The sequence below is a fragment of the Fundulus heteroclitus genome, unplaced genomic scaffold, assembly GCF_011125445.2.
Source record: "Fundulus heteroclitus isolate FHET01 unplaced genomic scaffold, MU-UCD_Fhet_4.1 scaffold_459, whole genome shotgun sequence".
Taxonomy (NCBI): Eukaryota; Metazoa; Chordata; class Actinopteri; order Cyprinodontiformes; family Fundulidae; genus Fundulus; species Fundulus heteroclitus.
Window position 1 is genome coordinate 72,124 of NW_023396878.1, and position 26,834 is coordinate 98,957.

Here is a 26,834-nt window from a genome sequence, read left to right on the forward strand (position 1 = left end):
TGATTATAAAATGGGACATTTTTACTTTTATGCTTTCCTTTTTAAGTAAATGACATTATTGAAAAACTTTTAAATCGACCACTTAGTTTTCTTTGGTTATGAATATGTGACACGGGCACACTTTTCTCTTTAAAATGGGAAAGACATGAGAATTTGTTATTTGAGTATGAGAAGATATGTGTTGATCCTTAAAAGATAAGAGGGGGGGAAAAAAACTACAAGAACATATCTGCTTAGTTTGTCCAGATCTTCAATCAGAGGATGCTTCAGACCACTGGAGTCGTGATGAGCAAGTCTGGTTGAGGACCCAAGTTTATTTTGTCACCAAACTCTAAGCAGGATCATAAGGGCAGTAAAAACAAATCACCAAAGCTCACCATTAGAGGAACTGTAGCAAAGAGCAGCATCCCGTGGTGTCTAAGCCTTTATACCAGGTTTTTTTTCTTTTAATATCCAGAGGCCAGTTACCAGCATCCAGCTATACAAAAGTTTTCCCTCCACTGAGGAGTATAAATGAAATCAGTGCTTGTCCTCCCCCACCTGTTTCTGTGCACGGCCAGCCAGCTGACAGAAGGACAGCTACTAATCTTTTCCTTGGCTTATCAAAAAAAAAAAAAATAAATAAAAAAAACATTCGCAACATTTGGTTTTTGGGGAATATTTGTGTTTACGAAACCAACAACAAAAAGGACAGTTGCAGTGTGCAAACAAGAAGAGCAGAGCACCAGCCATCGCTCTGAACAGCTTTCAAAATACAGTTTGCAAGCTACAACCAGCATGTAAAGTGGATGATTACAACAACAACAAATTAAAGGGTTTATTAAATATTCATTAAATATTAGCAAAAAAAATAATAAATCAAATGTAGTGTTCTGTTGCACTATTTTTGCAACAGTAGAAATATTTGCTAATTTTTCTATTTTAAATACGACAATTAGATCATATTCTACATGTTGGTGTTAATACTATGAAGGAGTGATATTTATAATCAAGGTTATTCCATTTCTGAGGGGTGACAACAATAGTAAGACACAATAAGGAGACAGACAGCTACAAGACAACTGAACTTGCATGTTGAAACCTCCTTTTTTCTTCTTTTTTTTTTCTACATGTAATGTTAAAACTTCAAGGTAGCAGTCCTAATATCCCTAAAGATTAAAATCTGGTTTTGTCAACAGCCATGCTTGTAGTTTAGGGTAGCTGAAACAAAAAGACCATATTTAAAAGGATGTTGCTAAGTTATTATTTTCATCTAACAGGTTCAGAAGCAAACATGTTTGCTTTCCAGTGTATTTGTTTTAATAAATGTGGTTATTTTTCTATCATATTTCCATAAAATGCAGATGTTCAAAAAAAGTAACGTTAAAAATGTGTTTAGGTTTCTCTACGGTGGCCGACAGGTGTGAACGCTCAAGCAAACGACTCAACGCGATGCAGATGCAAAAATGGTGCAAACCGCACAACGCACAAACAAAACAAGAAGCAACGGGAAACTGCTGCAGGTACCAAAAACATCAAGTTTAAAAACAACACTTGCAAACTCACTCTTGAAAAAAAAATTAAAAAAAAAATAAACACGGAAGTGCTCCAGACCACTAGGGGGAGTATACCACCAAGTCAGGTGGGACCAGTAAAGACAAGCAAGATAGTACCTAATGTGCTAATGTTCGAAAATATTGTAAAAGATTACGGCCATGGGTTTTAAAAATACACGAAAGAAAAACTTACCTTTTCTTTCCTCCCTCCAACTTTCTTCTGAGCATCGTGTTAATGTCTTTACTGCTTTACTGAGGGTCTGGTCCCACCGGACTTGGTGATGGCTCCCCCTAGTGGTCTGGCGCACTTCCGTTTTTCATTGCGAGTTTGCAGCTTTTTTATTTTTTTTATCTGCTGGTGTTTCTGCTACTCTTTCCATTTTAATTTAGCACCAGTCTATTTTGTGACTGCAGCATTTTTCTCTTACATTTGTGTTTTTTTGTGTGTTTTTAAAATAGGCGAAATAAAAGAAGAACGAGAAAATATTTGACATTGCAGTATTTATTACAGATTCTTTTTTGTCTCAATACAAAATACTGAACAATGTCAAGTCTACTCTGAGTCAAGTACATAATTCCCTTTTTTTCTGAAAAACGAAGACAGTTCTCCCACATTACAAGAACCAAACAGTTTGAAAAAAAACCTACATTTGTCAATACTATAATGTGAATTTCTATACATTTATAAATTCATTATTTGTGTCTGAATTCTTCATTTTAAGTACACTTACAAATTTATGAAATTCACACGCACATACATACATACATACGCACAAGGACACATTTCAACTCTTGTTTTTGGTGTTAAATTATACTTGCATATAAACTCCTCAGCAGACACACAGGGGGTTGTGATGTTTACTTTCACCATTAAATATTTGCTTTTTAATTCATCTTTTGTGAACCCAAACCTTGTAAACCCTTTTTTTTTATTTGCAATTCAACAGAGTAAATTTTATTTACTTCTGTATACAGACACCCATTTCAGTGGATGAAACTGCTGTCAATTTCCAACGTTCAACAGGTTTGCACAAGGAAATACATATAAATGCAGGTATTTTGTTCATTTTGCTGTGACTAAAGAGCAGATGATGGCCGGTTCCTCTGTATTAAGGCGATACACATTTAAACCTTGTAGCCGAGTTGTGATTTTATTTTGTTACATCTTGTTAAAAAAAATCTTCCATTTATAAAACATGACAGTGTTGATGGTCGATAAGTGTTCTACATGATCAAGTCTTTTTTCCAGCCCGCTGTCACAGCGGCTGTGTTACCTATTTATTTATTTTTTTATTAATGGAAGAGCAGATAAGATGTCTTACCCACAAGCACACAAACAACCAAACCTTCACTTCTTTACATTAAGACACTAAATCAAAGAGAAACAGAAACATTTTGAAGGCCACCAGTTGACATTTCAATGAAAGTGTAAGCAGACTTAAATACAACTGTATATATTAGCCAGGTTTTACCCTTATTTTTTAGCGTTCTTACCGGAGTAGATAGAGCTGTGGACTATTTTATCACACAGAACAGAGAAAGAAACCTCCTCTCTTCCTGGCCTGACTTGGGCACAGACTGGAAAAATTTGGAAGCACTGCTTATTCCCTCGCACCACGCCAACTCAGAACCCAATCCCCCCCCCCTCCCCCAAAAAAAAAGACAAGAAAAAAAAAAGATGAGAAATATTTATTCCCAGTCCTCTTGGATAGTGAGGGGAAAAAGTAGAACATGAGACTTGATTGGACGCAGAAGGCTAGATCCTTCTGCCTCTCTTGTGCCTCTGAGTCAGACAGTAGTGACCATCCGGGGTTTGGGGAGGGGGGGGGGGAGGAGGATCTCTTAAAACAGAGAGTCACTGCAGGGGAGCAGCCGTCCAATCGGGGGACAGCCGGGGGCTTTGTGAAGCCGTCCGCGCGGCTCTGATGTGGGACAGTCTCGTCAGAGCGCGTCGGGGGTCAATATATGTCCGGGCAGCCCTCCCAGTTGCCGAGCTCCTTCGCTTCCCAGTAGCCTCCCTTATAGATGTGAACTTGCTCACCTGTGATTTGGTCCTCACAGCTCTCGAACCAGAGGGCTTTGTGCGTGTCGTGGGGCGCACCTGGAAGAGGGAGAACTTGTGAAAACCTGTACGGAGGACTCTACAGATGGTGATTCAAGCATAATGGAGGGGGATGTGGGCAGATTAAAGAGGGATACTTGCTTTTCATGGGGAGATCAACAAAAGAGTCCTCATCGACAGCTTTTAGAAGAGAAAAGGGCGGGATCACAGAGATTTGTTTTTACCTCATTAACTCCAGGATTTTCCCCCAAGCAAGCCAAAGAGGTAATACAAAATGAAGCCCTAACGCTCGCTCCGCTTACCTTCTTCCGACTGGCTCGAGGCGCGCTGGCTCGCGGCCTCCCGCTCCCTCTCCCGCCGGACACTGCGCTGCTTCTCCTCCAGCCGCTGCTTTTCGCCGTTGGCCTCGTCCCAGCGACCGTCCTCCATCAGGCGCTGGTCGGGCCTGCGTCGGCTGTCGGTGGGCGCCACCCCCTCCTCGGGCTCGTTCAGGGTCAGAGCCAGGGCGGTGAAGTAGTACATGGACTCCGCTCCGTCGCTGCGGAGATAAGAAAATACGAGGAAGCGAGGTGAGCATGGACCACAAACACCTTTAGCTCATCATGGCTAGTTTCAGTAATAAGTTATTAGAAAAAAACAGTTTGAGCAGATCTGTGGGCTTTTTTTGCAAGGTACAACTTTCATAACAAAGTCTTTAAATTGCTATTGTCATCATCATAGTACAGAGCCAGAATACTAAATCAATCACAATCACCTTTTACATTGTTGTAATAAAGCAGATTAATGACTTTCAGAGTGTTTTGAGTCACAGTCTCTAAAACAGGAAGGCACTACCATATAAGGGCAATTATGTTGTGTCTGTACGAGTAAATCAGCAAATCTCTCCCACAACGAAAATTAAAATAAATAAAAACTGCTTTTTTTTCCCATGGATATGTTGCCATTTATTGGTACCACCGGAAAGCTCAGTCACAGGTTCAGTTCTACCAAGTGGGTTGCATTTATTTCTACTAAAGGAGCGTTTTACAGTGACCATAATAACCAGAATTACCTGAGCATCAAAACTTAACTTTACCTGGAATGAAGCCTTTAACTTTACAGATACTTGGGATATCGGCGTTTGGGTGTATCCAATAGTGGGTTACATGAACACAAGCAGGGAAGATGGATTTTTTTCCCCTCAGTCATTTTCCAGTAAGGAAAAACTTTTTTCTGCAGGATTATAAAAGTATTCTTTTTGCATAAATCATGGATTTCGCAGCTCGAGAGACGCACAACTTTCCTCAGACTTTCAGCAAACGGTCTATGCGCAATTTGGAGGTGTGAGTTCTTCTCCACGCAGCATGGATTCCTATTTCAGCATGAATCTGGCTCATACTGGTCTCCAGAACATTGCTAGTCTGTGTTGGGACGGGATGCGCATGGCATTTTCATTACGAACAATATTACACTAAGTTTTTTACTTAAAATAAGTACTTGGAGCGCTAGCACCTCGTGTGGGCATGATGAGACTGCACACTGGCCCGTCCCGCTTTAAAATATCTCAAATTCAATATAGGCAGAAGTGTACAGGTCACACCTACTGTTGGTATCTCGCAATACTGCATAAACGTAACAAAAATCCAATAAAAGTAAAGCTATAAGTGGTCCAATGAAATCTGAGAGCATAACTCCCTTCTTCAGGTTAATACATCTAAACTCACTGTTAAAATGATCGGATCAGTGTATTCTTAGATGTAGTTTCTTTGCTATTTAATGTTAAGATTTAACGTAAAAAGATGCTAAATGGCAGCTTGATTGGTGTCATTTTTTAAAAGGAGCTGAAATGAGTGCTTAAAACAGAAACGTAGGTAGTTCACACCTTTACCTTGAGGATGTATGAAAAGCTCGTGCTGTGCCACATAACTATGAGATAAGATAACTGTCGATATAAACAAATGCGTTGGTGGCCGAATTTGTTAATGTAAGTAAATAAACATGAATAAATTTAAGATTTGTATTTGTTCCTTGTCAACTCATACATGCGACATCAGATGTTTGTGAGAATACAAGGTTAGAAGTTACGAATGCAAGTTGCAAAGTTACAACTACGCAAACGTTTTTGTTGTCATCTTACCCCATACATAACCAACTCAACAGAAGAACCAATAACCAGCAGCTCGATTAAACTGAAGTTACCTGAAGTACGTGTAGTTATGTGTAGCCTCTTTGCAACGGAAAACACTTACGGTAAAGGGTTTCTCTTCCACAACTCTCTGGCTTTGAGGGTTTGATAAACGGTCTTCTGTTTGCCCTCGGTGCCGTTCTCTCCTCCTCGACTGCTCTGCATGACTCTGGAGAACTCCATCTTCTCATCCCAGGTGCCCGACAGCACATAGTGGGCCTTTCCGTTCTTGTCCATCACCACTCCTGTCACCTATAAACATGAGACACAGGAACACAGCTGAAATAAAAAAAGAAAGAAAACCGGGGGACGACAAACAAATAAGTTTGTCAAGATGTTTCTGTTTCTTTCTGACCTTTCTGGCAACGTCTCGGGAGAAATAGCTGTAAGGAGCAAACTTCAAGTGGCAGCGATCCCCTGTGGTGTGGTTCACTATATCGATTTCTCCAGACTGAGGGGAAACAGAAAGAGTTTGAGGAGTTAAAGCTGTTTATAATAAAGCAAAATAATCACCTGCTTCATAACATACAAAGTTAATAACCAAATGTTGCTATTTATCAACCCAGCACCATCTATGTTCCTGCATATGTATAAAATGCTGGACACTCTTAAAGTAAATTAATCCTTTATAGGAGCAACATAATCTCATAAAGAAAACCTTAGAAAAATTCAACTTTTGACTGGAGTACATTTATCCAGTGGGGAAATTGTCCCATCTTAAGAAAAAAAAAGTTTATTTTTTAACAAAAAGAACTGACATACATTCAAAAAACAGCTCTCTAAGAAGCTTTAATTAATTAACCATGACTTCCTGTTTCGCCATGGAGTGAATATGTCTTACACTGCGCTAAGGGGGAAACAACACAACATGCCATTTAAGCCGAAGCGGCTGGGTATTGATTTTCATTGGGCAGGAAATGGCTTTTGAAAATAGACACTTAAATCGGAGAGCAGTTAAGACAGCAATATTTGAACTTCAAGAAGCAACTGGAGCTGTAATAAACAAGGCTGGATGAGAACTATGGGTTTTTCTTGCCACCAAGGTAAGGAGGATGCTAAGAGGATCCAAACAAACCTCGAGAACTACTGCAAACAGTGACTTTGGGTCACAAGTCTGCATAACAACCATGAGATGCAATCTACATGCGATCCATCAATGTTTGTTTCAGAGTAATGCCAGGAATAAAAAGACTTCAATTAGACACACATACATGTTAACTCACGGTGCACCTTATAGTCCAGTGCACCTTATGGTCCGAAAAATACAGTATCCAAATTAAAAAATACAAATAAATCAGAAATAAGTATCAAGACCTGCAGTGTGAATGTACCCTAATCATCACATAACGTGAGTATGTATCTGGCTTTTTTGTTTTAATGGAGTAACATGACACGATGCCATAGGAAAATAGGGCTTAGACTTTGTTGTCACTAGGGGTGGGTACCCAAACCTGGTATAAAAACGCTGACAGACAATCATCAGCCTCATCGGCCCTCTTAACGGTATTTTTTAAGGTCGCACTTAATTTTTCAGGGAGACTCCAACCGAAACATTGTTTTGTTGATCTTCTCCACCTTAACAAACACGCTAAGGGGACGGGTGGGAGGGGCTAACGCTCTGCTCTCACATGGTCGCCTCACTTATGTTCATCAACGCTGTTACCAATTATTTAGCAACTTTTCAGACCCTCTAGTTTTATTCAAAAGTGACATGCAATTGATCTTTTGATTTTTCTTTTGTGTTGTTTGAGACTTTGGCAACAATTAAAACCACCGATCTCTTCAGCAAACCATCAGCTGTGAGCCCCTCCCTCTTTGAAAGCTCTGATAGGCGGTCAGCCAGTCAGCGTCGCCGTGCTGCTGCAGCAAACTCAGCTTGAAGTCTGTTTCCCAGCTGAAAAAGAATCACGCATGAGCAAAGCTTCCACTAGATTACAACGCGGGATGTAAATATATTATAAATCTTTTAACGGGGAATGGTATTTTTTCCCCTCTGAAACTGTTGTGCTTAAATGGATCCCTTAGGTTTGGTTTTGTTCCAAATATTTAAAATATAAACCAGTCAGTGATCATGATTTTTTTTACCCTTCTGTTTGATTAAAAAAGCGGTACAGATAAAATACTGGATCAATACGGAGTATCGTTAAGAGTAGATAGATAACTAAATAAGTAGGTCAGCACCCAGCAGAGGATTCCACTGATATTTTTGGTCACGTCAAAAAGATTCCACTGCTGTTCAACTTTTGGATGCATGCCTGGTTTAGCACACTTAAATTAAGGTAATGGCTTGTTGCCAGGCTTCTGCACAACTTTGTGACAAGGTGAGGAGGTAGTTCAGCTAATCTGAGTCAGGTCTGTTGGAGCGGAAACGCTCCTTAAATAAAAAAAAAAACTGTGGTTCTTAAGGACTGGAGTTGGAGACCCCTGATGTAAAAATCACACTGCTCTATGAGGAGGACTCACTCACGTCGGGATGAAGGATGCTTGAAACTTTATTATTTAAACTCTTAACTTTATGTTCTATTTTTTTTCTCTTCATAGTAGGTACATCTGGCCTGGTATTCTGTTAGCTGTCACACCATCCAGTGGGTGCAGATCATCTGTCATTACCCTCTAACATAGAAAGGGTTCCTGGATCAATGTGTGCTTCTGAGCTTTTTTTTGTCTCTGCTCTGTCTTCTGTAACCCCCAGTCATTCAAGGCAGATGACCCTTCATACTGATCCAGGTTCTGCTGGAGGTTTTCCTCTCCACTGTCCCTTCATGCTTGCTCAGTATGAGGGATTGCTGCAAAGCCATGGACAATGCAGACGACTCTCACTGTGGCTCTACGCTTCTCCAGGAGTGAATGCTGCTTATCAAGACTTGATGTAATCTGCTGGGCTTCCTTAGATTGGAAACCTTTTGACCAATCAAAAGTTATTTGATTGAATTTGACATTTAAAGTGCCATGTTGTGTCGTGTCACATGTGTTGTGAATTGGCTTTATATAAATAAAATTTAACTGAACTGAAAGTGAAGCCTTATTTGCTCCCTCATTACATCAGCAAATAATTATCAGTTTGGAGCACTCATAAAGAAGTGAAATTTAATTCCTGAACACTAAGTTGATCCGTTTATATGAAAAAAATAAAAAAATAAAAATGAAAACAAGACAGTGATGCAGCAAAACTCTGAAATCCACAGCACTCCTCTCAGTACATTCTGGATAAATAAAAATATATGCACATACTCCCAAGATGTCACAAGACTGCATGTTAAAGAAGCTCACATAAATTTCTCTCACTTTACTTTTTTACTTTTCTTTAATTCCAGCATACATGGCAAGATGTGAAATAAACTGTTAGAAGTGTGGCAAGATAATTCTTGCCAAAAAAAATAAAAAATCCCAATTTGCCTAGTATTTAAGCATCTGTTGCCCACTGTTAAGTATAGAGAAAGATCTATCATGCTGTGGTAAAGTTTCTCTTCCAAAGGCCCCAGGATCCGTGTGAAAAAGCATTGTATGATAAAAATGTTTGAAATGCCAAACTGATGAGATGTCATACGAGATGTAAAGGGTAATACCCACAGGGTGTCTGGATTAAATTCACTCCTATTAAATGTGGCTTTTAGTGTCATTAAATGTCACCACCGTAGGAAAGATCTAAAAAGGCTTGGCAGTAAAAAGGTAGTTTTGGATACAAATATACTGATAGGGAGAGTTTCATAAATGAATGTTGAATGAATGTTGGCTGATGACTTGATGGAAAAACTGGGTCAGCGGCACAACTTCAGGTAAACGCTGCTAATATTTAATATTCAGGTTTTCCGAGCCGTTTCTTGTCCGGGGCAGCCGTCACTCTCACCTGATCAATCCAGAGCTTTCCGACAATGATGTTGTGCACTGTGGTGGTAACCTTCTTCCATGTGTAGTGATTGTTGCTCTTCTCAAAGATGGCGTGAATTGTGCCTGTGAGAAAAACAGCAACAGCCAAACAGAAAACTAAGTGTCCTAAAACAACAAACGATGACTAAACGATACCTTTGGGGAGAGAGAAAAAAAAAAAAAAATAACACAGGTGTGTCCGAAACGTTTTCAAGCCATTGTCATCGGCCTACAAGAAACAGCTTGTCCGTTTGTTTGTGTAGCGCTTTTGTGTTTGATTTAACTCCACAGAAATGTAACGCCTGCATCACACCCCATCCAAAGCGCCGCACAAAAGTCCTGGCACACACTCGGCTCGTAAATCATCTCTCACCTAAGGGCATGATGGACAGGTATTTGCCCCTGAACTTGCTTGCAACAGTGATCTCCTGCCTCAGAGTCCAGCCGCGGTCGGAGATCACATGATGCGCCGCCGCGGGAGGGTGGTGACTCACCTGTCAGAGGAAAAAAAAACGAAATTCACCCGACGAGAGAAATCCGCCGCGGGGCAATTCTTTGCGCCTGCTGGCTTTAAAGTACATTTAGTTCTTAAAAGAAATTCCTCCTAAGTGCGCAATGCATACAACAACAGAGGGAGAAAAATAAATCCCAGCGTACAGTAACTCTAGAGCCGACATTAATCCGACCGCCAAAACACAAAGATTTAATCCTTAAGTCTTTGTCCACCTATAAAGAATAATTGTTGTTTACAATCCCAACATATAAAGTTTAATTGATTAGGTGTCTTCTAGCTCTTTAAAAGCCCTCGCTACTGTAAACAGCGATCCTCTCTGCTCCTCCCTCCTGATTTCCTGGAGTCTCACCTGCTCACACAGGGAGCGGTAGCCGCTCTCTCTCCGGCGGTCCAGCTCGAACGTCTCTCCCAGCAGGGGGTTGAAGGGCTTCCCCGTGCGGTACACCGTCGTGGAGTAGGCGGACACGCAGAAGGCCACCACGTAGCACATCTGCTCCAGGGAGCTGTGGCACTTGGCCGCCTTGTCCAGCAGCTCGTGATACTCCAGGTCCTCCGACAGCCGCTGCAGCATGGAGATGGGCTCGTTGAAGTTCACCTGGAAGGAAGGCGTTCGTGCACTTAGCGTCATTTTGGGTGGACAGGTGGACAAACATGTAATGCAGTATAGATATGAGAAAAACATGTTACATTTCCAACAGGAAAAGTAATAATTAGAAAGTTTGCATCTTGCAGAAACCTTTATATTATTTAGATTCACTAATCAGGGATAGTTTTCAAGCCTTTGCTTCTGTTTATTTTCAACTCAACTCAAACTTTATTTATAAAGCACATTTAAAACAACCGGGGTTGACCAAAGTGCTGTACAGAAATCACAGTTGCAGAGTATAAGATAAAAACTGAATGCTAAAATACATAAACACAATGCAAAAAGAAAAGTTTAATGCAGATAAAATATAATAGGATAAATGTTTAAATTTAAAGAAAATAAATGGTAAAATAAAATATAATTTTGCCAAATGTCCACCTAGACTTGATTAAAAGCCAGGAAAAAGAAATGTGTTTTTAGAGAGGATTTAAAAACCTCCAAGGAGCCCGATCGAATATGCCAAGGCAAGTTATTCCACAGTTTCGGTGCCGCTGCCATAAAGGCGCGGTCACCTTTGGTTTTAAGTCTGGTTTTAGGCATGGCCAGTAGCAACTGATTAGAGGATCTCAGTGTTCTGGCCGGGACATGGATTCTGAGAAGCTCAGTCAAATACTGGGGGGCTAGACCATTAAGAGCTTTAAAAACAAACAATAAAAATTTAAAATCTATTCTAAAAACAACCGGAACGGGTGATATGTGGTCACGTTTACGTGTGCCAGTAAGGAGACGGGCAGCTGCATTTTGTACCAACTGCAGACGGTGTAAAAGTGAGTGGTCCAAGCCAGCATATAATGAATGAATTAATTAATCTAATCTTGTATTAATAAAAGCATGGATTACAGTCTCCAGATCTCTGCGTGGCAGATACCCTTTCACTTTTGATAAAATTCTTAATTGGTAAAAACTGTTTTTTACGACCGAACTAACCTGGCGATCGAATTTCAACCTATCATCAAATATTACACCAAGATTTTTTACTGATGATCGAATGTTAGGTGTAAGAGGGCCCAAGGAGCCAGGAGGAAAAACTGCTGGACTACAACCAAACATCATAATTTCTGTCTTATTTTCATTCAGATTCAGAAAGTTTGAGGTCATCCAAGATTTTACATCGTTTAAGCAATCAGAAAATGACTGTACAGGGCTGTTGGATTTTGATGCTAAAGGAAAGTAGATCAGGACATCATCAGCATAACAATGAAAAGAAAGATTATGGTTCCTGAAAATTTATCCTAATGGTAACATACAGGACTGTCTCAGAAAATTAGAATATTGTGATAAAGTTCTTTATTTTCTGTAATGCAATTAAAAAAACATGAAATGTCATACATTCTAGATTAATTACAAATCAACCAAAATATTGCAAGCCTTTTATTGTTTTAATATTGCTGATTATGGCGTACAGCTGAAGAAAACTCAAAAATCCTATCTCAAAATATTAGAATATTTCCTCAGACCAAGTAAAAAAAAACATATAACAGCAAAACAAAATCAAACATTTGAAAATGTCCATTAATGCACTCAGTACTTGGTTGGGAATCCTTTTGCACAGATTACTGCATCAATGCGGCGTGGCATGGAGGCAATCAGCCTGTGGCATTGCTGAGGTGTTATGGATGCCCAGGATGCTTCAATAGCGGCCTTTAGCTCATTTGCATTGTTGGGTCTGGTGTCTTTCAGCTTCTTCTTCACAATACCCCACAAATTCTCTATGGGGTTCAGGTCAGGGGAATTGGCAGGCCAATCAAAGACAGTAATGCCATGGTCAGTACACCAGTTACTGTGAGAATCTGATGTCGTCTCTTAACCACTACCATACTTGTGATTTAGTTTACTGAACCAAGCTGAGTGTTTTTCAAGGCTCAGGAAACCCTGCAGTGTTTCGAGTTAATTAGACGATTCAAGTGATTAGTTGAATAGCCTACTAGTATACTTTTTCACGATATTCTAATATTTTGAGAAAAGATATTTGGGTTTCTTAAGCTGTAAGCCCATAATCAGCGATATTAAAATAATAAAAGGCTTGCGATATTTCAGTTGATTTGTAATGAATCCAGAATGTATGACATTTCATGTTTTTTAATTGCATTACAGAAAATAAAGAACTTTATCACAATATTCAAATTTTCTGTTACAGTCCTGTATATAGAAGAAAAAGAATAGGTCCAAGAATTGAGCCTTGGGGAACCCCAGAACTCAAAGGAGCTGAAGATGAGGTGAATTCACCTAGCTGCACTGAAAAGCTCCGATCAGTCAAATAAGACTAGAACCATGAGAGAGCAGATCCTGTAATGCACACCCACTGCTCAAGTCGCATTAAGAGGATCCCATGGTCCACAGTGTCAAAGGCAGCTGTTAGATCAAGGAGCACTAGCATAGCAGGATTTCCTGAGTCAACAGTCAGCATTAAATCATAAAAACTTTCAACGGTGCTGTCTCGATTTTTACTAAACAAATAAAAGCCTAACCCAAAAAAAAAAAAAAATTCAGCTTCACAGAAAAGCACAATAAAAAGAGGATAATTAAGGCGAAGACTTCGGACATCAAAGTTCTCCAGGAGACAAAGGAGTCTGAGGCACTAGAGATCGTCGCTGAAGAGGCTGAATGCTCAAAGTGCTGCGTTTAAACTGCATTGTGAGGCAAAGCCCTGTGACCATTTATGGGAAGATTCCCACTGACAAGATAAATGGGTTTCACATTTTGAATTGAATTGCTGAAATAAAGTTTTGAGGATAACATGAACACTGACCCTGATTTACTGAGAGGTCCAGTTTTACAAGCTGTAGCGACAGAAATGTTCCCCGGTATAAGTACTGCAACACCGACCCTTTAACCTCTTTTTAAGAATATTAAAGCCCAATTTTGTGTTTAGTCTGCCATGCCATTTTGTACCTGAAAAGTGATAATGCCCATTAAATCAACAACAGCCCTTATAACTCAGCCACATTTTATCTGTATTTCCATGTTACCTTGTTTATTTTCTCACCAACGATGGAGCCAACGGCAAACAAAGAGCAGTAAAAACAGAGATTTGACATTTATTAACCTATTACCTCTCCTGTACAAACACAGAACACACCTAATGGGAACAGAGACAGCGACTGCAAGCCGCAACAGGGAAAGATTTGCGTGCCATTTAGGGCCTAGAATACACTTTGACTTCCTTTGTGTGCTGAAAAAGCCGAGCTTAATAAACGATTTCGGGGCGGCTCTATTTCTATTCATCATCAGCGACTCATGAGGAACGTTGCTGCGCCGGTTTTGCAGATATGAGAAGGATATGTCTATTATTATGCAGGAATTCAGCAAGTAAGCCATTGCTATGAGGCCAAGAGGCCCTGTGGCGAATTTTGATGTTGAAGGTCAGGTTGGTTGAAGTGTTTTGTTTTATTGCTGTAACAAAACAAGCGACAGAACAACAAGGTCATACGGCCTCAGGCCTAATGGTGTCATGTTTACAACTTTAATCGAGCTAAAGGTTATGTTCTTGGTTAATTGATTTAAATGTGTATTTAAGTCGATTCAGGTCTGTTATGTTTCTTGGCTAATGTAACGGCAAAAAAAAAAAAAACTGAAGTAAGACACAAGAACATATTTAAACAAAGAGAATTTAAGAAAAAGAAATTAAGACTTAATCAACAAGTTGAATTATGAAAACTAAGTTAAACTATAACAGAATAGCATTTAGCAAAATAATTGTTAGCTGCAGCCCTGGTTATACTGCCAGCCGTTTTGCCATATATATATATATAAAGTTCAGTGTTTATTTATTAAAGTACGTTGATGTACTAAGAGTCTCTCTGAGGATTACTAAAAAAAATAAAAATAAAAAAAATAATAGATTAGTCAATTACTAAAATAATCCATAACTGCAGCCCTTTTATGAATAAACGGGCTGCAGTCCTTTTATGAATAAAAAAGGCAAATGTAAATTATGACAACTTTTGCTTTAGAAAAAAAAAAAAGAATAATAAATGTCTAATATTGACGTACAACTACATTGATCTACACTTTTTCAGTCACTTTGGGTTAATGCTAGATGACTGGATTGTTTTTCCTTCTTTTTTTGGCAAAGAGCAAAATAAGAGGCGATAAATGAAAATGAAATGCGGTTTAATGACTTCATAATGTCTGGTCGTTAAATGATGTATCGCTAAGAAGTATAAATCTCTGACTTGACATCCTTCAAGAGGAGGAAATCCAAACGAGGGGTTTAATTACACGTTTCTCAGGCATATGATGAAATGTAGACGACTTCCTCCTTTCTATCGATACCACACAAAAAAAAAACAAAAAAAAAAACAACTAACAGTAACAGGTTGTTTCCTTTTGACATTCCTTGCTAAGAAACTGATGCAATAGAGTTTCAACTCCTTGGTTTTTCCAATGAACAGCTGATTCTCTGGGTTCACGCGAGTGTGTTTCACCTGCAGGTACTCACAGGCATTGGGATCTTGGACAGATCCTTGCCGATGCAGTTTTTCATGATACTCCAGAGGTTCAGCGAGTAGTTGGGCTTGTCTGGGATGCGCGTTCGCCTCTTTTTCAGCGGCACCAGCTCCTGAGACGGCGAATCCGGGTTCATCGCCAGAGGTTCCTCGTTGAGCTGAAAGCAGGAAACTTTAGTCAACAAACGCACCCAAATGTCTCGTATCCCACTTGATCCTTTGCGTTGGTATTGACAATACCGATCCAGGCACTGCCAGAAATAAATAAATCACAGCATCACAGCATGAAGGCAGAAGCGGGCTGAAACAGGACCTACCGATTGATCATCTGCACACATGTCACTGTTCAAACAGCTCGCGTTACTGCTTGATCGTCTGAAAAAGATGAAAAATATACACAGATATTCTTACAGTGCTTCAGCAGTTTGACTAATCTGCTGCTTTAAGCTAAAAGAGAGAAGACAAACAGCTAAAAAAGATCCTAAACTAGACATTTACCCTCATTTGTGGTACACCAGAGTTTAAATTTTCTACATTTTCTAGCACAGGGTTCCTAAAGGTTGAACATTATTTTTTAAACATGCCAGAAGAAACTACTTCCTGGTTGGGTGGAGCAACCAGACCAACATGCTGCTAATATTTAATATTCAGGTTTAAATATTGCATTTTTATCTCAATATCCCATATAATCAATTAGTAACTGTGGCGTATTTTATATTTTTTGCTTTGCTGATAAGTTCATTCTCTTTTGCGTTAGAACTTAACTTTAAATTAGCTTTTTATTCATATAACTTAACTTAGAGTGTACCACTGTCACTCCCAAATGTCTCCATTGAGGGACGATAAAGGTATTTCTATTTTATTCTTCACTGCACACCTTTGGTCAGCTGGCTGAAAGAAGGCTAAGGCACTTTTAATTGCAACAAGACAAATTTGGCCACAAAAAACATGCACCTTGTATAATTATTCTATCTATATCCATGACTGTGTTCTAACATTTTAGCAGCAACAAGAATAACTTTTGCTTTCCTATTAAATAAAAGCATTTAAATAATCTTAGACATTTTTGTCACAAATGTTTGGGTAACTACAGTAAAAACGAGGTCGTTTTATTTTACTTAAAGGCTACCATATCATGAAATCTCATATTAGCTCAAGCCTGTCCCCCAACACACATTAACAAGCAGGAAAAACACAAAGAAACCAATTCCTAAATGGAAAATAAGCTGAATAAATGTGTAAGGGCTTAAAGGGAGGACACTGACTTGTGGAACTGAGGGTCTGCAGGTACGGTTATAAACTCAGGGGCGTCCTCCATGGCGTCGAAGAACTCATTATCATCATCCTCGTCGCTCGCCTCACCTTTTCCTAGTCCAGCAGCACCTTTAAAAAAATAATAATAATAAATATGACATAACTTTCACTCTTGCTGAAAACAGTCCTGATTTAGCCTCTAAACATTAGACATTGACTGAAAGTAGTGGCAACAGTTGTCACTAACTTTGTCCATCAATTGTTATATTAATTGTTTGGGATTAATTCAAATTTACTCTGAGATGATCAGCCGGAGCCCCCCAACTTCACCTTTATTGTCCACGATGGCGTGAGCCTGCCCGGCTCCTCTGAACGCTCGCTCCAGGTGGTTGTGCTGTTTGGCCAGTTGCTCCAAGGCCTCCTCCAGCCGCACTTTCTGCTCTCGCTCGGTTTGCAAGGCTTTCTGCCACCGCTTGCTGTGGGTCTGCGCCAGGGACAGGAAGTCCCTGCAGGCCTGGGGACAGCCAAAAAAAACAAAAACCCCAGAAGATTTAATTCAACAAAAAAGATGGCTGTAAGAAAAACCAGCTTTGCATTTTGTTATTGTTGTAGCTGCCATTGCATATAATCATAGGCTGTAAACTCCATCTTGTAGGGTGATAAAAATAAATAAATACCTAAATGCATAATAGGCTCATATGGCTCACTTTCCCTCCCCGCCTCTGTCAACAACAGATAACAGACGGAGCAGGTGACACTTACATTAATCATGGCATTGGAGGTTATACGGAACAGCGTGGCTCTTTCCGTCACCTGGCGAATCTTATCCCCGGCCTCTCCGGTCAGCCGTAGACTGTCCAGTTCGGATAAAGACCTTAAAATACATACCATGCATCAAGAACTCTCTGCTAAAATGTTTTATTAAAAGGTTTACGGCTCTGGAATGGCGTTCAGCCAGGAGCGAAACAGGAAAAACAGGCGAGACCGTATAGGGTGTGAGAGCGAGCGCTGATGAGCTGCGTTAGACTGACCTCTGCAGGGCAGAGCCGTGCTTGGAGATCAGGTCGTTGCAGGTGCTGAGATCCTCCACCTTACTGCCGAGGGTCCTGAGAGTGGACTGGACCTCTGAGTTCTGGGCCCCCCCGCCCTGGCCTCCGCCCCCCGGCAGAGACGAGGGGAAGTCGTCGCCCGAGTCGTCTGTTCACACAGTTAGAGCGAGAAGGGAGAAAAATATATTAGCTGAAAATGAAAGAACGTAAACATGAAGTATGGAGGACCAAGTCTTCCATATTTAAAAATAAATACAGAAATAAATAAATGCTCAATAAATAAATATGCATACAATTATGTGCCACCAAAAATACAATGCACAAATAAAGACAAAATGTATATATCTCCTTTAATTAGCCACTTTATTTATTAATTAGTTATTTTTTTAAGTATTTATTTATGTGCATGTTATAATATTTTTGTCTGTTTTATTCTTTCTTTGTATTTTTTTTTTTTGCCCTATTTATTTCTCCGATGCTATTTATTTCTGCCTGTCCTTTTTACATTTCTGTTTGTTAGAAAATGGATGATGGATGAACTGGGCTATTTCTTTTTCCTTGCCATCAAGATCTTGGCCAACTGGCGCTCCTCCATAATGAAGAGGGTTCAAAGAGAAAGATTGCTGAATAAATCTAAAATTTTGAGCAACCATAATGATAAAAACATTTATGGATATCAAAAAAATAAACTTGCATTTCATTTGTGACCACCAGAGGGTGGTGTGAACTCTAAAAGACCTTTATGCTTTTTTTAGAGCATAAATTGAACTTCGTTTAATGTGAAGGAGGCTGCTCAATCCTTCCTTAGACTTTTATTATATCTGTAAAGCGATGGGGCAAATCTAACACAATTTAAAGAAGATTAAATTACTTTAAACCTTTCTTACAGTTCCTTGCAAAAGATTTAAGATAAGATCAGCTTTATTGATCTCACAGTGGAGAAAACCACGTGTCACATCGGCTCAATAATTAAAAAGAAGGTGCCAAAAGGAGGAAAAGGTGCATGAGGTATATACAGTGTGTCCACATATATAGAGGGGATCAAAAGAGATAAATAAAGGGAAAAGAAAAAATACGAAAAGAAATAAAGCTGAGATTTAGGATGACTTATGTACATATGTGCTGACGTTGTACCTTAAAGTGGTACCAGGGAAAGAGCAACAGTGAGGTAGTGAGATAAATAACAGCAGCAGTCACTTCTTTACAGGTTATTGCACAGGTTATTAAATAGAACTGCACATTACTTATTACAGTTATAGTGCAGCCCTGTAAAGTCTGATGGCAGCAGGGATGAATGACCTGCAGTAGCACTCCTTTTTACAGACAGGATGTCTAAGTCTGTCACTAATGGAGCTGCTCAGCTCCTCTAATTTCCCAACCCTTGATCTTTTTCAAGTTAAGCCACAAACTTGAACGTATTTGACAGGACCAACGCTAAATGGTGAATAACTGCATAATGCATGCAGCTAACTTTACTGATGCTCCGAAACATCCCTGTGCAATCACAACAAAGAAAAGCCAAATTATTTTCTGACACGCACCCGGAGCCTGATGGGGATTTTTTTATTTTTTTTGGTAAACCGCGTGTCAGTAAAAAATATAAAACGTTGGGTTCCTGCTCATTTACTTTTCCTCATTCTCACATCATGACGAAACTGTGACTGCCACTCTGTCTAACTAACCTGACAAGAAGCACGCCAGAAATTATCTCAAAGTTCATAAAGACTCTTGGAAAAGGCCAGGAAAGTGTGTAAAAGCAGCGTTAGATGCACATAAAGCTTTATTAGTATGTAATCAGTTTGTATATGTGCAAATCAGACTAACACGTTTGGTATTTTAGCTGCATGCCCCACTTAAAGCGGTAAGACCCCGAAGGGTGGGATCGCTGCTCCGGTTCAAAGCACGCCCATGTGTCAGAATGGCCTAGTCAAAGCCCAGACCAAATGCAGCTAAGAATCTGTGTGGAGACAGATGCTCTGCATCCAACTCGTCTGAGTTTGAGATATTTTGCAAAGAATGAACAAAGATAGTCTGTAGATTTTCAAATCTGCTGGAGAGCCCTGCAGTTTTGACTGTTCAGAAACAAAAACTTCCCAATTATGTGCTGCTTGTATCATGTGACATCCTCATAAAAGTAGAGGTTATCCATCTATGTAGACATTTTCTCCAATAATGTAACATTACTTAAAAACAAACTGCATTGAATGTGAATCCTTTTAAAATCAGTAAACATCTCTGAGACTGTATTTTTATTTTGAACACATCAAGGCTTTTGTACAAATTGCACATATTTACCTTTTCAAATTCAAATGCAGCAGACATTTCAGTATAAAAGTGGCTTTGGTGCAGTTTTCATTTACACACGCTTTAGCTACTGTGAGGCGTTTGCTCGTACAATCATGCATATTGCACAGTTTTTCTCACATCAGTCTGTAAAACCGGCTAATCTTTTATTAATTAATTTAAATATTGCATTTTTATCTCAATATCCCATATAATCAATTAGTAAATGTGCCATATTTTCTATTTTGTGCTTTGCTAATAAGTTATTCTCTTTTGCGTTAGAACTTAACTTTAAATTAGCTTTTATTCATATAACTTAACTTAGAGTGTACCACTGTCACTCCCAAATGTCTCCATTGTGGGACGATAAAGGTATTTCTATTTTTTTCTTCACTGCCCTGACTAAACTAGGTCCACAACCATTATACTGGAGGAGAAGCAGCAGAAGCGCAACATATGCACCGCCAGTGCTTCTTCCAAAAATAAAACTACATTATTCTGTTAAAATGGCATTTTTCTTTTTTAAAGAAAATGATTTATAAACTTCTCTCACGTTGAAATGCAACACACACACACTACAAAATTTAAATGAAAAACAAAATCTGTATGAAGGAGCGATAAAAACAGAAATTCCTGACAGAAAAGATTTAGCTCTGTAAAAATAAAATAAATGTTAGTACCGCAGTTTTTTGTTTAATTTTTTTTTTTTAAATATGTATAATTTTCTTTGTACTTCACAATTGTGTACCTCTTTGAGTTGGTCTTTCACATTAAAGATTCCAATAAAACATTTATTTTTGTGGAGAAGTTGTGTGAAACCACTGTAGGTCCATCTGAAGAAAAGAAAACCCAGAGCACCATTCTGTCACTACCATGTTTCGCTACGCAGATCATCTCCTGTTGATCGTTTTGTTTGCCAAAAACACCTTTTGTACATTTTTCCCCAAACGCTCAGATTCATCAGAGCCTCCCATCGTCTCTCGGCATATTCTCTTGTCCGGCCTGGACGGTTTCAACGGACAAATCTATCGCTACAAATTAGTCGAGATGTCTTGAGAAAACCGAAGCTTGTTGCATCCAGTAGTTGTGCAAAATTAAAGTTTCAATCCGGCTGTCAGCCTAAGTTTGACTGTGCAGAACAGGAATCACATAAAAGATTGATTCTATGCCATAAAAAACTGGCCTTCTTTACGCAGATGTGTGACAAGGCAACACCAGGAGGCTTCAGCAGATTATGGGCTACATTTCTAATGCCATCTAATATCAAAAGTGCGTCAAAATGTGCACCGACGGGCCAACGCGAACTGGAAAGTGAATATTAAAACTCACCCTGCTCGCAAGATGATAGGTGCCATTATTGTATATTTTGGACTTCATCTAGTAAACCCAAAGTTTGCGGCAGAAGTGCCAGAGTCTAGTCCTACAGCCGTGTTTTTCATAGTGGCTGCCACCAGGGGGCGCCAAGGGAGCTTCAGAAAATTTGAGGGAAATTTTAAAAACAAAATGCAAAAATAAAAAACAGAATGTTTTATTTTATCATAAAAAATAACAAATATTGAATTAGTTTTTAAATCATTATTAGAAAATATGACTCAGTTTGAATATATCTCACTGAGCTGACAGAGTTTGAGGCTCTTCTCCTGCCTAACCAGAGGAAGGACTCTCCCACCTTGGCTCACAGGCACTGAAATGCATTCTGCCTTTAGCAACAACACACTCATGTGAATCTGGTTTTTCCACTTTAAAAACGTACTCAAAACAAACACAGACCACGTTTACTGTTGGACGATGACTTGCATTTGGCACTGAGACATTAAGCCCATCCCTCCCGCTACACAGTAAAAAATAAATATAACGTTCTGATAACACACATCATCAACAGTGTGCTGAACATTTGTTATTAAGTGGGAAAATGTTAGTTAATAGTCTGATGCTAAACAAATGTAACAATTATTGGATAGTTAATACCAGTAAGAAAAACATTTGAAAAGTGGATTTTTCTTTACATATTTTGGTCTGTTGGTTTGGAAAAGGAGACCACAGCCAGAAGCTAACGCTGAAAAGTTTGGGAACGTTCCCAAACCTTTTGCCGCTGTACCAAAAAAATAAATAAAAAATAAAAAAAATTCACTAATCAGGGGGTCATAAAGATTCACTTTTTTATTTAAATTACAAAAACAATTTATTTTAAGTTTTATTGTTTTTTAATCACCTGCTCCAAAAACAACTAAAAACACAATGTTTTAATGAAACAAGCAAATTAGCCAATCTGTAAATCCATGTAGACGTGAAACATAAACAAGATTATTCCCAGGGGAACAAAAAAACACCTGATTATCTGTCTAGATTAGGTTTTTGTGTGTATTGTCATCAACAAGAACAAGATATGGGTGACTCTTGCTTAAATTTAATAAACGGATGCTTCTCTAACTCCTAACTCAACAACTGTTTGGACGGACCGTCCTCAGACTGTCAGGCTGCATCTTAACATCTCGTTCTGCACCCTGAGTCCGTCTTTAGAAACTCAGGACGAAGCGTCAGAGCTCTTCTCTCAAAGCACAAGCGTTACAAACGTTCAATCCTTCTTTAATCAGGTTAAGATACTAATTAACACACAGCACAAGATGAGCATGTCCAAAAGAGCACAAAGTTACCCAGATAACTAATCCCTCTAATCAGTCCGGTCCTTCAGTAATGTAGTTAGATGATTGTTTTGTTTTTTATGCTCGCATGGATTCCTTCAGTTTTTTTTATAATCAGGAGAATATTATACTGTTTAGTTTTAACAGTGATGAGTTTCTAAATAATGATTCTATTAATTTGTGTATTTATTAGCTGTGATGTTATGGAAGAGGGCAACATTGCTGAAGAGTATAACTCCTCTGACCAAGGCAGACAAATAAAGAAACTTTGATGCTGAAGTCTGGTTTTCAGTGAAAGTCACTGAAAGCTTGTGGTTCCATTTACCATCAGATTAAAAGGGGGAAAAAAATAGATATGGTTGATAAAAGATGAAGACTTTGTTTTGTACCTTATATTGTCCATTTTAAGATTCTCCTTTGGATTGTTTTCCAGAGGCCTTGCATCAGGGAAAGAAAATAAATAAATAAAAATCACACTCTAGCATTTCCTTTTACAGCCCCCTGATTTAGCAAACCAAATGCATACCATTGAATTGTGGTCCAGGGCCGCATAAACTAACCCTGAGGGCTGGAATTGGCCCCTGGGTCCACTTCAGACACCACTTCTCTAGAGCCAATATCCTGCAGCTTTTAGATGCATCCCATCTCTGTCAGACCTGCATCTAATGGCCTAATGCCCTCCCCAGCAGGGCTGGTGCCGAGTCATTCATTTGATTCACGTGTTGCAGAAGGGATGCGTCTACCATATGTTTCGGACTATAAGGCGCACCTAAAATCCTTACATTTTTCTCAAAAATTCATGGTGTGCCATTATATATGATTTAAGTTGTGCTTACTGACCGATTCCATGTAGGGCTGGGCGATAGGACGATACATATCGTACGGACGATAGAAAAGTGTCTACAGTGCTAATTCTATTCTATCGTTTCTATCGTTTCTAACACCATTTTATCTCGTATTCAAGCAAATATTTCCCAATGTAGACTACGACAAACTTATTAGTGTAGTCACGTAGCCTACACACAGTTTATAAGTGATAAACAAGATTTATTTATTTTTAATTCACAAAGAAGCGCCGTCTTGTGGTTTTGCAACATGACGCTGCTTTACGGCTTTTGACTCACACGCGGGTTTGCGACATGCTTTACGTTACTTAACTCATGAGAGCTGAGAGATGGAGACGCAGGAGGCTGAAGTCTTAAACCCGTGGTCGCAACAAACAGAGACAGCTACGCCGGCAACCCAAGATGAAGCACTTTTGCCAAAAAGAGGGGGTACGTCTGTGGTTTGGTTACATTTTGGATTTAAGAAGTCCGACACGGAGCAGACAACGGTCATTTGCAAACTATGCTACAAGACTGTTCCCTCACCCGACGGCAACACGACAAACCTCTTCTATCACTTAAAGAAGAACCACGAAAAAGAATACATAAGGATCCAAAAAGTGCGAGGTAAAGCAAGTTGTGAAACAGCGGGGGGAAGTTGCAAAAATAAAAATCATAGCCAGCCGAAGATAACGGAGTCATTATCACGGTGCACTCCGTATGAGAAAACTTAAACAGTTTATAGGTATATTCAGCCTGGATTTATTTAATTTCGATAATCTATATTGCCGTTATGGTATGCAAACTTTGCACTACAAGGTTAAATATTTCAGAAACTTGTAACTAACGTTCGTTCAAAATGTGTGCTTTTCTACTCCGAAACTTAAACTAAACATTAGTGCACTTTTATTTATTTATTTATTTTGGTAATTTAATTTAAAAACCTGTAGGATTTTGAAAAAAAATGTGAAGGGTACTGTAGCGCTACCTCTACCTCATTTTATGTATTTATGTTACTGCACTACAATTTATTTTTGTAATTTGTGACAGTACTATAAATGTCACTTCAAAATAAAGTTGGAAAAAAATAAAAAATTATGTTTTGTCATATTTTTCAGAGATTTGCTGAAAACTTACTTAATAGGGGGCATATTGCAATATATATCGTTATTGTGATATAAAATAGTCCATATCGTGATATATGATTTTTCCATATCGCCCAGCTCTAATTCCATGTGGTGCAATGTGCTCAACAATCTGTTAAAATGTGTAAGTATGACCTTGTTAAGTAACAAAGCCGCTCCGCTCAATGGATATTCGGAGCATTACAGTACACTGTGTCACTCACAGACATATATACATAGACGCGTCACTGGGCGCAGGTTCGCACGTCAACGTCATCGCCATATTGTATGTGGCAGAAAATAGTTGAGTTCTGTGAACGTGGATCAGAGAAGATGCCTCATGGAAATGTATTCTGGCTGATTTCACTGCTTGTATCTGCCTTCTATAAACTAAGGCTACACCATGTTGCAAAACTGGACACAATAAAGCTGCAGAGTGGTAACACTCTGCAGACATAGATGTGTCCTCTGGTAGTCTCTCTCTCAATCTCTCTCTCCTCATCCTCTCTCTCTATCTCTGAGAGAGAGAGCTCTAGAGATAGAGAGCTCGAGGAGAGAGATCTCGAGAATGCGAGATAGATCTCTATATATCTCTATCTCTCTCTATCTCTCTCCTCTTCTCTCTCTCTGTCTCATCTAATATCTCTCTCTCTCTCGCTCTCTCTCTATCTCTTCTCTCTCTTCTCTCGAATGAATGAAGGATCAATTTGTTAAATCTAAACATTGTGGTATTCATTATTCAATAAAACCGTTTGTGTCACATGTGAAACCTTAGGAACAGACTTTGGGAGCGTATTAAAGAGGTAAAAAGACCTAGGACGATAAAGTAAAATAAAGTTCAAACAAAAAAAACACAAAAAGTGAATGTTATTAGAAAAACATCATATAATGAGAATAAAGGGGTAACATTTCCAGAATAGTCACAGTTTTGCAGACTTATTTCACTCCTGGAGTAATAGGGCCAGGTTAGATTATTTTAAATGTTTTATTCTTTACAAGAATAATTCAGGAGAATGAAGCTAAGCGGATACGAAAATAAACTTGATATTGCAAAAATAAAAATATACGAATACAAAGTATATTCAGAGATTAAAGTCCCTCTGATGCGTTTTTTAAGTGACTGAGTAAATGGAGATTTGCCACATTTAAGATGGCGGCGCTCTGACGCCACGCAGCATAGGCAGAAACCGCCAACGACGCGTTCTACTCTCTAGAATATCTGTCTATGGTGTCACTACCTGATCGGACCCTTGAGTGTTGGAAGACTGCCTAACTGTAATGTCTATACTAGAAGTGCATGTAATGTATAGGCGTTAAGGTCCACGCGTACTCGAGGCAGACTCCGCGCTATCACACTATAAACTTCTCGGAGGCAAGGATAGTATTCACATCAAACTGTTTATATGGACACCGAGCTTGATACGAACAGGCGGTCACAAGGACGCTCTTTGCAAGATGCCAACGGCTCTGCGTATCGGTGGTGAATGTGTGGCGTCGGTGTGATGTGGTTAAAAGTGGCTTCTAGTGTAAAACGGCAAGGCAATATGCAACTTCCTGCAGATTTTTCCATTAATTCTGTTCACAGTGCCTTGCATAAGTATTGAACCTTTTGACATCCGTTAACATCTTGAAGCGTTACAGCAAACTTCAGCACAGCTTATTGAGATCAAATGTAATGAATTAATGATGGCATCGGTTCCTTTTTATTGCAAACAAAATCTGAAAAGTGTGATTGTAGCATTTTCATAATCAGCCCCATTAGTTAAAAACCTTGCCAGAACCACCTTTGCCTTTACAGTAGCAAATATTGGGGAACGTCTGAACAAAACAAAGAAACCAAATTTCTACCTGTTTTTTACTAAGCAGCTCTCAGACTGTACGAAAGAGTCTGAAAGTCGATTTTTCAGCCTTGCCACTGATTTTGAACTGGATACATATGTGACTTTGATCGGGTCGGTTTAAAACATGATTGTGAACTGTGTTACGCATTCCTGAGTCATATAACTAATCCACTGATAGGGTCCTTACTCTGTGGCCTAACCGTACTGCTAAGCTATTATTATTATTATTATTAAAAAAAACATTTTTTTTATGCTGGTTGTATCATTATACCATGTTCAAGCCGCCTTTAAGACCAGTCTGTAAAAAAACATTGTCTGACACTGAACTGCTCCCTGGGGAAGAAAACAGGACGTGGACCTAAAATCTCGAACCACGTCTTTGTAACCATGCTGTCTTTAGGGTCACTGTCCTGCTGGAAGCTGAACATCCACCCAATCACACGTCTTTCTGCCCTCTGTACCAGCTTTTCTTCAGGTTTGTCCTGTTTTTAGCTCCAACTCTACAGCCATAAACTCTGGTCGAGTTCCCTGACCATGATGAAGAAAATAATCCCCTACAGCATGACGCTGCCACCGCCATG

General features: G+C 39.2%; 1 protein-coding gene across 2 annotated transcripts; it reads right to left on the bottom strand.

Annotated features, from left to right (window-relative positions):
- Positions 1-3,176: 3,176 nt before the first annotated feature.
- Positions 3,177-17,687, bottom strand: LOC105934657 (oxysterol-binding protein 1; the record flags this gene model as incomplete). 2 transcript variants are annotated; one of them, XM_036131756.1, is given in 14 exon segments in its annotated part: positions 3,177-3,636; positions 3,739-3,777; positions 3,900-4,135; positions 5,826-6,013; positions 6,117-6,212; positions 9,609-9,712; positions 10,002-10,122; positions 10,492-10,737; positions 15,230-15,394; positions 15,554-15,611; positions 16,502-16,619; positions 16,821-17,004; positions 17,253-17,364; positions 17,522-17,687. In XM_036131756.1, coding segments are annotated over 14 exon segments (1,976 nt in total), but the record flags the coding sequence as incomplete, so codon positions are not given.
- Between the last annotated feature and the right edge of the window lie 9,147 nt (positions 17,688-26,834).